Below are 17,322 nucleotides of genomic sequence, written 5' to 3' on the forward strand. Positions count from 1 at the left end.
TGTTATAAGATCAATACTGGAGAGGTTTTACAGAAAATATTAGGAGAACCAGAGTCATCCCTGGAAGCTGTATAAGGAGTGTATGAGTAGGGAAGTGAGAAGCTGGTTTTTTTCCATGCAGAGTTGTGAATGATTGGAATGTCTAGCCTGAGAGTGTGGTGTCTGCAGAGAATTTTAGTGTGTTTAAAGTACAGTATGATGAGCTGTGTGTTTGATAAACGAACCTCCTAGATGAGTCCTTGACTCCATGAGATCTTGGGTAATAATAATCTGTCAAAAAGCCAGTTTTCAATCCACTAACTAAATATCCACAGTCATATGTTGAAACACAAAAACCAAATTGTCATGTGGAGCTCTGTCACATATCTTTGCAAAATCCAAAAAAATTGATGGTGTATGCTTTACCCTCATCCATTGATATTGTTACTCTATTGTAAAAGGTAACTAGATTACTAAAACAGAAGTGTTCTTTAACAAATCCATGCTGACCTGAATAAATAATACTACTCTCATATCCCCCATTCTGTATGTGAGTTCTTATCAATTTCTCCAAAATCTTAACAACTACAGAGGAAATACAAACAGTACTATATTTTGATACCTTTATTCTACCACCACCTTTATGCAATGGCACTATCTTTCCCTCCTTTTGCTTGTCAAGATTTTCATTAATGACACAGTTAGTTCCACAGCACAGATCTAGTTCCCCTGCCTTACTGTCATTAAGCATACTCAGAATACAACCTCTTAATTTCTAACATTTTAGTACTCCTTATCCTTCTAGGAATAAAGTCTACTTTATCAAGATGGAACACTCTAATCAAGTGATCATTAAATAGCTCAACTATGTCATCTGCATTAGTCACAAGTATCATCTCCATCTGGCAAGGTAATCTGTCCAGAATCAGTTTTCCTCCTACTCGCCACATAGTGAAAAAACCTCTTGGGATTCTCCTTGGATTGTGGCACTAGTCTCCTATCATATTCTAATTGTTCCTCTTCTTATAATACTCATCACTTTCCTAGTTTGAGTCTTATATTACTCGTGCAACTGTTTTCCACCTCTGTATGTTTTCCATAATCTCTTTAATTTCTCTTGTCATCAATGAATGAGATCACTGATGTCGTTCACTTAATCAGTGAATGAGTTCAAGGAGAAGGATGATAAGTATTATGTGAACAATAGTTAGAGTGAATCTTCCATGATGAGTCTGTGATCCCTTAGAGATGTCTGAGAAATAATAAAAAATAAAATAAAATACTTGCAATTTGCAAAAAAAAAAAAAAATAAATAAAAAATGGCTGACTTTGAAGTCCAAAGAAATTGTAAGGGACCAATCCACCTATCAATAACAGGTTTATGCATGGAGTGTCATGACATTAGTAAATTGGAGAGTAAAAAATGAATGAATAAGTACTTTAAAAAAAGTAAAAATTATATGTACTGATAATTGGGGAATCTCTATTTGGATTTGGATTTATTCTCACTGGCACTTTTAACCATATCACATGAGACTGAGTTATTGTAGGTCATAAAGGCAAGTCTGCAGAGACTGTTGAAAGCCATATTGTCACTGCTAAACTATGTTTGACTTTTGTTCTAGCATCATTGCTGGTAAAAAAAAAAAAAAAATAATAATAATTTTTTGTATCCAGTGAAGACATTGAACATGAAGGTGAGGTACTTCACATTTCAGTGCTGGGGACTATACAAATTGTATCATTTGGTACTCTTTCATTGGAAGGAGGGGGATAGGATACGATATATCATCTTATACATTGGGCCATCTGTTGGACATGTTATTAATCATTGTGTGCTTTCTGAAGAAACCAAAGTAATGTTAGAAGGAGAAAATACTTTTTTGCTTTCTGGTTTTATAATTCATTGATAATTATGATAAATTCTATAATTGTTGTATTTTTAAATTCTGAGAACATATATATAATGTGAAGATGGTTCATAAGTATTAGTTTTATATGAAAATTCTACAAAAAAAACTTGAAATTGTCATGTAATGTGTATATTGCAAAATATACACATTACATCTGGCAGTTCCCCATGTTCTGCCAGATGCCCAGCACATGGGGAACATAACCTGGTGTGGCCATCTTAAAAAAAGATTTGAAAAGCAGAGAAAATTTGCAACACAAGATTGTATCACAGCTATGTTCCAGTAAATGAGTAAAATGTTGCTGTCCATCACTATTCTGCTTCACAGAACTTTGAAGTTGTTGCAGCCACCAGAGCATCAAAGGTTATTTCACCATGACTGATTGATTACATCGGCTATTTACAGTGGTAACTTTTGAAATTAAAACTGATTTACTATAGAACAGCTATTAAAATTGACAACAAGAGTAAGTACTAGTTATTATATAGTTAAATTAAAATTGGTTAAAAATAGAACAAAATTTAATAAATACTTCAAATGCAGGTGCATCTATACTTTACAAAACCTAGCGATAAGAAATTATATTGTCCTGTGCATTGCAAATTATAGTATGAAAAATAAAATATTTTACTTTTAATGTTTTATTCTACTTTTACATTAATGCTGGTGACATGTAAAAACTTTCAACATGTAATTTGCTTAATTCACTTATTAGGAGATCCTTAAACATGTCTTGATAAATGGATGTACTAAATTCACTGAAAGAAAGATGCAACGAAACAATTGCTGTCTCTGTTTTCAAAAGGGTCCAGGCTTGAAGAAGTGAAAATGTGACAGAATGAACAGAAAATGACAGAAAGTGACTTTCCTGGTACTGGAAAGTCACGTTTCCAGTGCCAGGTTTTGGTACTGGAAAGGTGATTTGGCACCTTTCCAGTTCCAATTATTAAATTAATAATATTCAAATTATAAAAATTAATAAATTCAAAGAAGCTTGTGGTTGAGGAGTTACGTGTCTGTGTGTGAATCAGTTTTAACCTTTCTTTTCTTTTTTTTTTTTTTTTAATTTAGTGCTGTTCTTTTATTTTTATGACCATTAGGTTTTTTTGCTGATCTTATTATTCAGACAGATGTTATCAGACATTTTTAATGTATTTATCTCTTTTTACATTAGATTTTTTTGTCAAAAAATATACATATATTTAGGTATATATTGTTTTTAAATGGATTATATTAATTTGGTATATGTAGTAGCTTTTTTTTATATTTTATTTTATAACCATGGACTTATCATGTAATTTAGACTTAGTTGCCTCTACGCTATGTGATTAAATCAGAGATGGTATCAGCACATTTTTCAATTCATATCAGTAGCATTCTTCGATTTTGTTTAATTTCTCTTAATTATCTTCCAGGTAGTGCATGTCGATTCAGTTTCCAAGACTGTGAAATGTGCTGATGGCAGTCATACAGCTTATGACTGTATTATGATTGCAACAGGTGGGAGGTTAGTTGTTGTTTATCTTTATTAAGCTCATATTTGGACTCTAATATTAAGCTCTTTGTAATCTTTGTATTACATTAAAAATATAAATATTTATCATTTTCTTTATATAAGTTGTTGATAAATATGTTTTTAATGCATAGCATAATTTCATTTGGATTGCTTGATCCATTTGGCAGTATTGAGTAAAATATGCTATTGAAACTAATATTCAAATAGAAGATACTGTGCATTAGTTTTTTGCTCTGCATGCAGATTATTATTATTATTATTCAGGCCTCCATGGAGTCAAAAGACTCATCGTGGGAGGTCCTTCCTAAGAACATAAAGTCTGTCAAGACTCATTGAGGGGAGGTCCCCCACCTAAGAAACACAAAGTCTATCATACCACTCCTAAAAAAACTCACTGACCGTTCTCACTCTCACCACTCCATCATTCAATGCATTCCACGATTCAACCACCCTCCATGCAAAGAAACCACTCCTCACCCCTCTTGCTCACAGTTTCCTTTCGTAACTTCCAGGGATGGCCTCTTGTCATCACTCCTTCCTGCTGTTCAACCAAGCGAAAGAAATCCCCAGTGTCAACCCTGTAACCACCTCTCAACAGTTTAAAAGTCTCAATCATATCACCTCTCCTTCTTCTATCCACCAAATTCTGCAGTCCACATTCCCTCAGCCGATCCTCATAACCAAAATTGTACAGTCCTGAAACCATCTTTGTCATCCGTCTTTGTACCCTTTCCACAGTTAATTTATCCACTTCAAATCATGGGGACCAAATCTGAGAACAATAGTCTAAGTGTGGTCTGATCAGAGACTTATATAACGTAATGATAACCCTTTTATCTCTGCAGGTCAGTGTCCTTCTCATAATTGCAGCAATCCCCTGTGTTACCTTCACCACCTTTGCAATATGTCCCCTAAATTTCAGATTTCTATCAATCATCATTGATATAAAGGTTAAACAATATAGGTCCTAGTACTGATCCCTGTGGGACCCCACTTGTAACCCTCTGCCTCTTTGAAACTGCTCCACCATACACAACTCTCTGATACCTCTCAGACAGCCAATCCTGAATCCAGTTGACCAGTCTGACGTTCAGACCCATGTGCTGCAACTTATCGCTAAGTCTAAGAAAATTGCAGTATATCCCTTTCCCTCATCTAATGTTCTTGTAACTTTATTATAAAAGGCTAGCATATTGCTAAAACAAGAGCACCCTTTCACAAATCCATGTTGACTCTCACAGATAATATTACCCTCATCTGCCCACTGCTGTATACGGTCCCTCAATAATTTCTCCAAGATCTTAACAACTACTGATGACACACAAACTGGCCTATAATTAGACACTTCCAGTCTGTTACCATCCTTATGCAATGGCACTATCTTACCTTCCTTCCATTCCCTGGGCACCTTTCCCACAGCCAGACTTTCATTGAAAAACAAGGTTAAAGGCACTGTCAGTCCCTTAGCACTTTCTCTCAAAACTCATGGTGAAATACCATCCAGTTCCAAAGCTTTACTGACATCCAGAGTACTCGGTATCTGAAACACACTCTCCTCCTGTACCTCTAAACCTCGAACCTGCCCTATTCCTATAGCATTAAAACTGACTCCTCTAAGATGAAATACTCCAATAAAGTGTGCATTGAACAATTCTACTATATCCTCTGCATCAATCACTCTATTCCCATTTTTTTTCCCACAATATCATTCTTCCACAGTCATTTCTCCTCTTACTGGCCACAAAACTAATGATATCCTGCCCTTCCAATTCCTCCCTCCCAAGTCAAAACCATATGGTCACTCTCTCCAGCTGGTGGGAGAGATGTCATGTCAGTTATTATCAACTCTTCTGATGCTATAACCAAATCCAAAACTCTTGAACCTCTTGTTCCCTCTGTTACATGTTGCCTAAGACATGTGTGTCCATCAAGAATTCTAGAAATTCCATTCCCCTATTGCTACATGCATCTTCCTCTCTCCAATTTATACTATAGTAGTTAAAATCTCTCATAACAATCATTCTTCTTGCACTTGCCAGTGCAAGAAGAATGATTGTTATGAGAGAAGGGAAGTTAGACATGAGAAGTGAAGAATGATTGTTATGTTAGGAGGGAAGTGAGACAAAATCATTTGTCTCACTTCCCTCCTAAGCCTCCACTCTTAGAGGACATAGGTCATCACTTATCATAAGCAGTACCCCACCACCACGCTTTCCCCTCCTATCCTGCCAAAAAATGCTATACCCAGCGACTTCTATTCCTGTTATTATATCCTCTTCTGTCAACCACGTCTCAGTGAGCCCAATAATTTTTGGCCAGGCTGATGCTATCTGCGCCACCAATTCCTCTCCCTTATTCCGGATACTCCTGGCATTAGTATAAAGCATATAAATGCCATTGTTTCTATACCCAGCATTATCCCCTCTAGACTCCACTGGGCTCAGTGTTACCTGATGTCGTCTTCCTTCTCCCAAGTATCCATTCCCACAAGAGGCCACTCCTGCTATCATCCTACCTGGGACACACGGACTCGTTCAGAACAGCAATCTCGCCAGATGCCTACGTCCTTCCTCATTCAAAAGGAAGCGGTCTCTCGCATACCAGTCCTCTCTTGTCACATTCTAGCTATTATCATTCAATATTACTGCTCTTCTGCTCAGCTCATCATTATCATACCTAGGCAACACACACACTATTTTTCCTCTTTCTGTCTTCTTCCGTACAGCCTCGAGCAAAAATCTCATATCTCTTGCTGCCCGACTTACATACCACTCAAGTCATTTGTTCCTACCATCACAATCATCTCATCCACCCTTTCACCTCTCTTAATTGCCATAGCCACCCTTTCTATTGTTCCTCCTGGCAAACACTCCTCACTCATCCTATCTTGAACACCACGGATCATTGAGTTGCCATACATTATGCCTCCTACCATTTCCTCTCTCTTATTGTTTCCATTCTCTCCTCTTCTTTCATTCCCATAGGTCTCTCTCTCTCATTCCCTCTCCTCTACTGCTATTCTCTCTTCTAGCATTCCCATACCTCTCTCTCCTACTGTTTCCATTCTCTCCTCTTCTAGCACTCCCATACATCTCTCTCATTCCTTCTCTCCTACTGTTTCCATTTTCTCCACTTCTAGCACTTCCATATCCCTCTCTCATTCCATCTCTCCTACTGTTTCCATCCTCTCATCTTCTAGCATTCCCATACCTCTCTCTGATATTATATTATCTTTCTTTTTATATCTGGTCTTGAAGTGTTCTTTAGTCAAATTAAGGAATTGCTATAACATATTCTGTGTGAAAATAAGCAATAAAGAATAAAACTTTGAGTTAGTCTTTTTATTGCTAGAAGAGACTAAAATATCAATTTCATACTTGGTAATAACACACTTTATTAAGGATAATTTTTAATAAGGATTATAAATTAAATATGGAAATATAAATATGGAATAAGTAAAGTTACTGTTGTTTGAAACTAGTTGACTAAATTTATAAAGAAAGAAAATAAGCAGAAAGTAATCTAGTAGTATATGTTTAAATCACTTAATATTTATGATAAAACTGATTTAAACACTGTCAGTTATCAGAGAGCTGGGTTTAAAATAGTAGATCCCAGACTGAAGACCACAAATATGAAATTTTAAGGAAAATATCACTTGTAGAACTGTATTAAAATTCAGTATATAAGAAAAGAACTTTACATTCATAGTTTAAGCAAAATAGGTAATCTTCTGTCAATAATAATAAAATATTAGCAATAAAAAAAGAAAGGAGAAACCAAGATTTAAGTGGATCAATACGGTTAAGATTGATTTAGAAAATCAAATACATGAACTGTCAAGTCAGAGATGTGAAATAACAAACCAATTTGGAAGAAAGTTATTGATTTAAAAAAAAAAAAAAACTACCTTTTATAGTGTAGTTATGGTGTTGTGACATTTTTTACTTTAGTTGGAATGATACCTGTGTTCAGCCTCTTGTCTGTATGCAAGGAATCTTTAAAAGGGATATTTAACCGAAGATGATTTAGCTGCCTACATGTGAAGCAGAATTTTTCACTTCCAAAACAGGCAAAAATCACATACACAGTTAATAGATAGTGCATCGGCCTCAGTTTTTGGGCTGTTATTCAAGTCAACTCATCTCTTGCTATGAATAAACAAAAAATGGCAAATTTTTATTGTGTGCATTAGAAATAGATATTATTTATTCAGTATGTAACTCTCACCATAACAAACACCATTATGTGTTTGTTATTACAAACACATAATTACAACCAACTATTGGAAAGTCCTAACAAAAGCATCAGGGAAATTCAGTATATCAAATTCCTTTTGTCTCTTTAAGTTTTCTATATTGAAAATTGACTAAGTTATTTTGATTATTCTTGTTTAGCTGTTTTGTCTTATCCAATATACTTGTGGAATTTTAATATTACTTATAACACTTTTTTTTTTTAAATTAATTATTACTCTATTTTTATTATTATTTTTATTTTTCAGTCCTTGCTTTTTAGAAGTTCCTGGCAATAACCTTAAAAACATTTGTGTGCTACGTACTCCAGATGATGGCAATTTTATTTTTGAGCAGGCACAAAAGAAACGTGTTGTAATTGTTGGAGCATCATTTATTGGTAAGTTGTTTGGCAAGTTGTTATACATCAGTGTTGATTTTGTTAGTTTAGTGTGGTCACTGATTTTTTAACATTGACCACACTGTTAAATAATATGTTTAACATTTCAGATATATTTTAACTGTGTAAGGAAATTATCTCTTGTAACTATGAAAAGTTTTACTTGTTGGTTTTATTATTACTTAATACTGTTTTGTTAGAAACTTAATATCAGGAAGGTCCCGAAAGATTGAGAACACACTTAACACCTGTTGCATCATGTTACCGAGAGTAGACTGGGAAAGATATAAACTGATTGTTTAATAGATAATACCAAGATAAAGTGCATTGGAGAAGCCTACAGGAAAATAAGAGAACTAATGAGAGACCTATATAGACCAATGTTTTTTTTTTTTAATTCATTTTGTAACTTGCTATTTCATTTTAAATAAAAGAAGAATGAGGCTGATACATAGGCACTGTTAATTAACTTAAACGTTCTGATTCAACTTGAAAAAGAAAAAGTAGATTACTGCTTCAGCAAGATTTTTATTTTACAACAGATACTTCAGAGATCATGGTAATATTACAACGATCTTTATATAAGTTTTGTAGATCCTCAAAAAGCATACAATGAGATACAAAGAAAAACTATTCAAAACTGTAATTGTGTGGGGTAAATGAAACATTACATAGTGCAACATATATGCTACATTGAATTTAAATTTAAGTCAGCATTTAGCATTGAAGGAAGTAGAGAAAGGTAGTTTGATAAGAAATCAGGGTGTACTCTATCTCCACTCTCAGTTTTCATCTATATGGATCACACATAGATGTGAATTTCCGTGTGTAAGTATGGTCAGGAGATTGCACAATTGTACAATAGTCTGGCCACCAGTCGCTCTAGCTCTTTAGCATGACCCAGGGTGCACCACTAGGAGGTGAGCTAGAATTGCACCCTTTGACCTATCCCCAGAGGCAATCAACTGGATCAAAAACCTAAATGTTAAAATATGGCTAATCTTCTATCTGATGCTTGTCATAAATTTCATATTTGTATTTGCCTGAATGTAGATTTTTTTTTTAAATCATATATGTGTATTTTATCTATACTCATGTTGATTATTATCTATACTCATGTCAGTACACGTCTTTTAACCATGTGTACAAGCCATACGATAAATAAATAAATAAATAGATGTGAAAGAAAATGGCATTAAACCTAATATCAGAACTGGAGTATCAAACTTCGTTCTTAGCTTTCTGCAGATGATGTACTCCTAAACAAATCAAAGCAAATTATACTTACCAAGAAATAATGTTCTTGTTTAATCCTTTACCAAAGTGTAAGCAAACAGTATACATATAAAACAGTTTTACATATGAAGTATCCTCACGACTAGGCTACTCGTATATAGAGACTGTTGAGACTTCACATCAATTGCCTCGGTATCCCATAATGCAAAGAACACTTCCTTTTGGACATGTGTATTACTATGCATTATGGGAAGGGCTACTATCCAAACCCATTATTACCCAAACCAGACTTTCTACAACTGTCTTTGATTCAAAGTATTTTAATAATAAGGTGATACTCCTTTTTCTACTTCTGCTAAAAAAAAAAAATCCACTAATGCCTTTTATTCCCTTATAGGAAGTAGGCGAGTCCACACTATCTAACTTTTGGAGACCGATTGGGAAGTTCTGCCTTTGCTGGTAGCCAATCAGATAGCTGGCCCAAGGCTATCACTAATTATAAGCAACGTCCATTGAAGAGATGGCAGAGAAATGTCACCATCTTATAGTCCTTAATGCAATATGTTAGTGTCTGAAATAGTATGGGTTCTACAGTTGAGTTTTCTTAAGTTTACAGGACAAAAGAACCTGAGTTTCTTAGAAAAAAAAAAACCCGCTTGCCTATGCCATAAATCGACTGGCTCAGGAACCAGTCAAAGAAATGCTCAGACAGAGTTCCTCTTATTGGTAATTAGATTTGAACTAGGTCTTTCTTTGGAAGGCCAAACACTGTAGGAGCAAATACCACTTTCACTAAGCTGCCACAGGCCTCCCTTTTTTGTTACTTGCATTTTAAAAATTATATGACTTCTGCTAGTGTAGTGACCCTTCCTAATAATATATACAATATACATGTCTGAAAAGAAGTGTGCTTTGCATTATGGGATGCTGGTAATGGGCAGGGTAGTGACCACAAAATGTATAATCAAATTAGCAAATAAGAAAAGGGTGATCATTATTGACATATGGGCAATTTTAATTAAAGCAATATATAGACTATGATGATGAGATAGCAACTGGAAGTTAAAAAAAAAAAAAAAAAAATGAGCTTCTCAAGATTTTGAGGGACAACTACTTCAGGCAGTATGTAACAGAGGGCACACGAGGATCTTGGATTTGATCATCTTTGAGCAGTAGCCTCAGAGATAGACTGAGTGAATGGGTATGGGAGTGGGGATGCCAGCTCAATGTTGCAAAATGTATGGTTTTAAAATTTGGGAAAACAAAGATGGGGTGTAGAATTTACTTTTGGTGGGATAGATTGTTGGAGGTGGAGGAAATAAGATATCTTGGGATGATGATGGATAAGGATCTGAAATTTAGAGGACATATTGCCAAATTGTGAGAACAACACAACAAATTATGGGAATGATGCAGAGGATACTGGGGGTCTTAAATTCATGTACACTAATACTAGGAGTATTAGGAACAAGAAGGAAGAGTTTTTGGCCATGGTTGGCACTTCCAGACCACAGGTTATAGGTATTAGTGAAACATGGCTGACTGTAGATGATATAACTAGTGGGATTGAATGTGATGGGTATAGTGTGTTCAGGAATGACAGAGAGAATAAAATGGGGGGAGGAGTATTGTTGATGATAGCTGATGAGCTCCAGCCAAGGAGAATAGAAGTTGAATTGCAGGATAGAGAAAAGAGCACATTTGAGGCCATTTGGTGTGAGATTGTGGCTAGCAGAACTAAATATACAATTGGGTGCTGCTATAGACCAGGTGATGGAAAAGATGGTGGTGACAGTATGCACAAGCAAATAGAAGAAATGGGTGGAAGGAGGGTGATTATTATGGGAGATTTCAACTATGGTCGCATTGATTGGAGTGAGGAGAGGACACATGGGAGGAAGGAACTGGATTTTATGCGGTTATTAAGGGATAACTATCTGCGACAGCATGTAATGGAAGATACTAGGGGTCAGAGAGTGCTTGACCTAGTAATTACATCTGAGGATTTGGCTGTAACAAATATGACCACATTACCACCAATCGGTGAGAGTGATCATAGGGTCTTAACTTGGGAGGTGGCTAAAGGTGTAGAATTTTGAATTAAGACAGGGTACATGTGGAATTATCGGGTGGGAAAGTATGACAAGCTTAGGAGTTTGATTGGTTCAGTGCCATGGCATGTACAACTGCAAGGACTAGAAGTTGATAGTGCATGGGAGGTAGTTAAGAAGTGCTTGCATGAAGCAATGGCTGACTGTATACCTAGAGTCCGAATAATAAATCAAGTAGGGGTTAAATGGATGAATAACACCATTAAGCTTGAGTTGCAAAAAAAGAAACAACTATGGAGGGAATTTAAGGAGAAGGGTGACCGGCAGGCACATGAACGGTATAAAGCGCAGGCCAGAAGGGTGACGAGTGTGGTAAGAAAAGCAAAAAAGGATTACGAAAGAACATTGGCCATGCAGGCTAAAGAGAATCCTAAACAGTTTTTTAGATATGTAGCAAGTAAAAGGAAAAATGTACATGGCAAATTGATTTTAAAGAATGCCGATGGTAGGGAGGTAACTGAATCAGTTGAGATAGTTGAGTTACTGAGTGAGCACTTTGCAAAAGTATATCATCAAGGTGGTGACATTGCAGAAACGAATAAACCAGTAGATTATACGGGAATTGTGGTTAATGAAGTGGAGGTGAGTAGTCTATTGCATAACCTCAATGTCAATACATCTGTGGGATTGGATGGTATACCAGCTCGTGTTGTACGAGAAGCAGCTAAAGAATTGTCAGTACCCTTGACCATTTTGTTTAATTTGAGTCTCGGGTCTGGGTTAGTCCCGAGCGGGTGGAAAGAGGGGAAAATAGTTCCACTGCATAAAAGTGGTTCCAAGACTGCTGTTGTAAATTACCGACCGATTAGCATATCAGGAATCATTGTAAAGGTCTTAGAGAAAATAGTCAAAAGGAAAATACAAGATTGGATTGAAGAAAATGGGATACTGTATCGGGGACAGCATGGTTTTGTGAAGGGTAGGTCATGCCTCAGTAACTTGCTCACGTATTATAACACAGTGACGGCTGAACTGGATAAGGGTAATGGGTTTACGGTGATTCTACTGGACCTTGCCAAGGCCTTTGACAGGATTCCACATGGAATTCTAATTAGTAAATTGCAGCATATGGGAATGGACATAGGGTTGGTGAGATGGATAGGAGGGTGGTTGACGGAGAGATATCAGAGAGTGGTTTACTCGGGAGTAGAGTCCACAAGACGGCCTGTGACTAGTGGTGTGCCACAAGGATCTGTTCTTGGACCAATGCTGTTTAATTTGTTCATAAATGATATAGGAAATGATCTGAGAGGAACAGTTCATTTGTTTGCGGATGATGCGAAGTTGGGTAGGGCAATAGTGAATGCAGATGACGTCAAAATTTTGCAGGATGATTTGGATAGATTGGAGGTCTGGGCTAAAGAGAATGGATGTCAGTTTAATGTGGCAAAATGTAAGGTTATGCATTTTGGGGTGAAAAGATTGGAGGCAGTTTACTGCATTGGTGGAACCCTGCTCCAGGAAATTGATGAGGCACGAGATTTAGGAGTGTTGGTGGATAGGGAATTGAAATTTAGGGGACACATTGCAAAAGTGACCAAAACAGCTCATCAAATCACTTGGTTGCTGAAGAATACTTTGACAAGCAGAGACAAGCAGGTTATTGTTCCTCTCTATCGAGCCTTGATAAGACCCCATCTAGACTACTGTGCTCAGATTTGGTCACCTAGGTTTCTTCTTGATGGGGAGGATGTGGAGAGGATCCAGAGGCGAGTGACCAAGATGATAGCAGGTCTGTGGAATGAACCGTATGAGAACAGGTTGAGGATTTGTGGGTTGCAAAAATTGGTTGATAGGCGGAGGAGGGGAGATATGATTGAGACATTCAAATTACTGAAGGGTTTCTATAAAATTAATTCAGAAGATATTTTTGAGAACAGGGCTGGTTGTGGGAGGACTAGGGGACATCCATGGAAACTGGGCAAAAGTGTGGTTAGTAAAGGTGTTAGAGCTGGGTTCTTTACTTTTAGAGTAGTGAATGAGTGGAATGCGCTCCCTGAGTCTGTAGTGGATGCTGTGACAGTGAATGAGTTTAAGGCGAGGTATGATAGATACTGTATGAATGTCAGATAGTTGTGATGAATATGATTTGGGGCCTCCCTCGATGAGTCTAATAACTCCCTGGAGTTGCCCGTAATAATAATAATAATACTGACTTGTAGAAGTAAGCCTTTAGCAAGGGTATGATACATCCTTTCTAAATAATTGCTTTGTATCTCAACTATTTTTTTCTGCTTCTGTTACTTTCTTACCATCAGCACTGATTAAAGTTATTCTTCCATAATCATCCTTCCTCTTGTTATTTAGGGAAAAAAAAATTCTTTACAATTTCTTTTTTGGCTGCTTGGTTAGTTTCCTCTCAAAATCTAATTTAGACCTTCCTACCATGCGATTCACCCTTCTTGCCTGTGCTGTGTATTTGCCTATACATATTGCTCATAGGTATGATGATCATCTTTTTCTTTATATTTTTTTCAATGTTTTTTCAGCTCCTACTTTATGATGCTACTCATCTGTTTAATTCCCACTTGGTTTATCTTCTCGATCCCTGGATGTGCAGCTTGATATTGCTTCTCTCAAACTCCCCCTATTACCCATCCACTGACATTCTTTTCTCGTAGATTCTTATGCCTTAACACTGCTCCATTCTTCTTCTTCATAAGATTGTTGTAATCCCTGATGTTGCAGTTACACATATATCCTCTCTTATCTGAGAATTCCACATGTTTAAGAACCTTGCAGGACAACACCACTTGTGTGAAGAAAGTTTCTTCGCAGTAGATGTCTTTCATAATTGCTTAGCCTGCATTCATTATGCCAATCTGCTGATACCTGGCATCCACATCTTTCTCTTTACTCCCCTCCCCAATCTATAACAGCAACAAATAGTATGCTGTCCTATTGGCTTATATCTCACACTAGATAGCCTAGAAAAGAGCCTTCTCCTCTGGTCCTGAAGTCTTCCATAACTTTTACTTTTTTTTGCAGGCATTTCTTTTGCTATCATCGGTATTCAGTAATATCATTAAATATTTACTAAATGTTTAATGATATTTAAGAGGAGAGGACTCTGGAACTGTCGACCTGGATAAGGGGTGGAAGCTCTACTACTCTAGTGTGAGCCCGACAATGTGTGCTCAGGCGGGTGTGGGGATACTCACAAGCCCCCAGCTGTCAGACTGTGTTGCTGAGTGGATCCCATTGGGGGGACAGGTATGTGTGTTAAGGCTTCAGATGAAAAACCATGATTTGGCTGTGGTGCAAGCCTATGCACCTAATCTGGAGTCAGAATACTCTGCCTTCCTAGAGGAAGTGGATGCTGCTTTTGACAGGGTGGCAGACATGGAATCAGTCCTGCTAATGGGCGACTTCAATGCACATGTTGGAACAGATGACCAGACATGGAGGGGTGTGGTTGGGAGGAACGATGCCCCTGACCTTAACGCGAATGGGTTGAAATTATTGGACTTCTGCTGTACTAACAGCTTGTCCATAATGAATACCTTCTTCCAGCACCGAGAAGTCCATAAGTATATCTGGTACAGGGATACACTAGAACAAAGGTCTCTGATTGACTTCTTTATAGTCTCAGCAGACCTATTTTCCTTAGTGTTGGACGTTCGTGTGAGAAGAGGGGCAGAGCTGTCAACCGACCACCACCTTGTTATGTGCACTCTACGGCTTCAGAAACCAGATGCTACCATCAACGCTGGTAGGCCTAAGCAGATATACCGCGTGAAATGGGAGGCATTGGAAAATGAGGCTGTGAGGAAGAATTTTGCAGATGACATTTCCTCCAGGTTCAAAGAGATTCCCAAGCATACTGCAGATGTTGAGGAGGAATGGAAGCTGTTCAGAACAGCTGTCACTGCCTCTGCACTCTCATGGTGTGGCAGAAAGCGGCTTGGCGTGGCAACGGGCAGTGAGAAAAGGACACCTTGGTGGAACCAAGAAGTCCAAAAAACTGTCTGGGCAAAAAAGGAGTCCTACCTAACATTGTTTAGAGTCAGGTCACCTGAGATGCATTTGCAGTATGCTGAAGCACGAAAAGCTGCTGCTAAGGCAGTAAAGACAGCAAAGCAGAAGGCTTGGGAATCCTTTGGAGAAAGATTAGATTCATCCTATGCAAATGCAAACAAAGTATTCTGGCAGACCATCTGCCGCCTTCGAGGGAGGAAATCGTGCACAGCAAGGGTAATTAAAGCCTCTGATGGTGCACTTTTAACAACCGAGAAGGATATCCTCCACAGATGGAGGGAATACTTTGAGAGCCTTCTTAACCTGGGTAGCCCAGCAGTTGTGGACATCCAAGAGGTGCAGATCGGGGCAATGACTAGTCTCACAGAAGAAGAGGTCCATTTAGCAATAAAATCGCTAAAATCGGGCAAGGCTGCTGGCGATGATGAAATTCGGCCCGAAATGCTAAAAGCCTTAAATTGAGACGGTGTTCTCTGGCTGACTCGAGTGTGTCAGGCTGCTTGGATATCTGGGCGAGCACCAAAGCAATGGCAGACAGGCATAATAATACCAGTCTTTAAGAAGGGAGACCAGAAGGATTGCAGTAACTATCGTGGCATCTCTCTGCTCAGCCTGCCTGGGAAAGTGTATTCTAAGTGCTTGGAAAGACGGTGCAGGAGCATAGTTGAGTCAAAGTTCCAGGAAGAACAATGTGGCTTTCGTCCTGGTAGAAGCACAACTGACCAAATCTTCACTTTAAGGCAAGTCTTTGAGAAATCTTGGGAATATGCCAAGAATGTCTACACATGTTTTGTGGAATTGGAGAAGGCATATGACCGGGTTCCTCGGGATAAGCTTTGGCAAGTAGTACAGGAGTATGGAGTGGATGGTCAACTATTAGCTGCCATCAAGTCCTTGTATGAATGCCCAGAGTTTTGTGTCAGGGTAAACAGCACAAAGTCTGAACCTTTCACAGTCTCCGTTGGCCTCCGCCAAGGGTGTGTTTTGTCACCCCTCCTTTTCATAATATTTATGGACTGGATTGATAGGCACAGCCGAGGCAGTGAGTGTGTCAGAATTGGAAAATGTAGCATTGGACATCTGCTTTTTGCAGATGACCTAGTTCTGCTTAGCTCTTCCACAAATGACCTCCAGCGGACCCTGGATAGGTTTGTAGCTGTTTGTGCAGACGCTGGAATGAAGATCAGTGTGGCCAAAACTGAAACATTTGTGATCTCAAGACAACTATCCCAGTGCACTCTAAATGTAAGTAGAGTCCCAATGAGACAGGTGGAGAAGTTTAAATACCTTGGGTCCATATTCACGAATGATGGAAAATGGGACGTAGAGCTAGATACTCGAATTGGCTTAGCAAGCTCAATATTGCGGGAGCTTGGCCGTTCGGTAGTATTGAAGCGGGAGTTAAGGCAGAAGGCAAAGCTGGCTGTCTTCAATACAGTCTATGTCCCCATCCTCACCTATGGTCATGAGAGTTGGGTAATGACCGAAAGAATGCGGACACGAATCCAAGCGGCTGAAATGAGGTTCCTTTGAGGAGTTGCGGGGCTGACAGAACTCGACAGAGTCAGAAGCTCTGCAATTCGGGAACCCTCAATACTCAACCGCTGCTTCTCCGTGTTGAGAGATCACAGTTACGCTGGTATGGGCACCTGGTCAGAATGCCACAAGAGAGGCTCCCTCAGCAGGCCTCTTTGCCAAGCCAGAGGGTGGGAGGCCACGTGAAAGGCCAAGGACTCGCTGGATAGATTATATCCAAAACCTTGGGTGGACACGTTTGGGAATCCCACCAGAATACCTGAGCTTGGTGGCAGAGGATCGTGACCATTGGAAGTTCCTCTTGCAGCTTTTGCCCCCACAACCCAATTAGGAAGAGTGGGCCTTGAAGATGTATGTATGTATGTATTTACTAAATGAAAATCACTTATCTGTATACCTCATGCTCCTTATAACACTT

The 17,322-nt window shown here is 38.3% G+C and overlaps 1 protein-coding gene across 1 annotated transcript in view; it reads left to right on the forward strand.

Moving 5' to 3' along the window:
* The first annotated feature begins 2,741 nt into the window (after nt 1–2,741).
* LOC150109678 (apoptosis-inducing factor 3-like) overlaps nt 2,742–17,322 on the forward strand; it is a 288,264-nt gene continuing 273,683 nt past the window's right edge. Inside the window, exons 1-3 of the mRNA XM_090402963.1 lie at nt 2,742–2,798; nt 3,308–3,399; nt 7,913–8,043. Coding sequence (XP_090259089.1) covers nt 2,742–2,798; nt 3,308–3,399; nt 7,913–8,043 — 280 coding nt within the window. The remainder of the gene's footprint in view (nt 2,799–3,307; nt 3,400–7,912; nt 8,044–17,322) is intronic.

This window comes from Typopeltis vanoorti, chromosome 2, assembly GCF_054136105.1.
Source record: "Typopeltis vanoorti isolate ZY-2024b chromosome 2, IOZ_Tvanoo_1.0, whole genome shotgun sequence".
Classification (NCBI taxonomy): domain Eukaryota; kingdom Metazoa; phylum Arthropoda; class Arachnida; order Uropygi; family Thelyphonidae; genus Typopeltis; species Typopeltis vanoorti.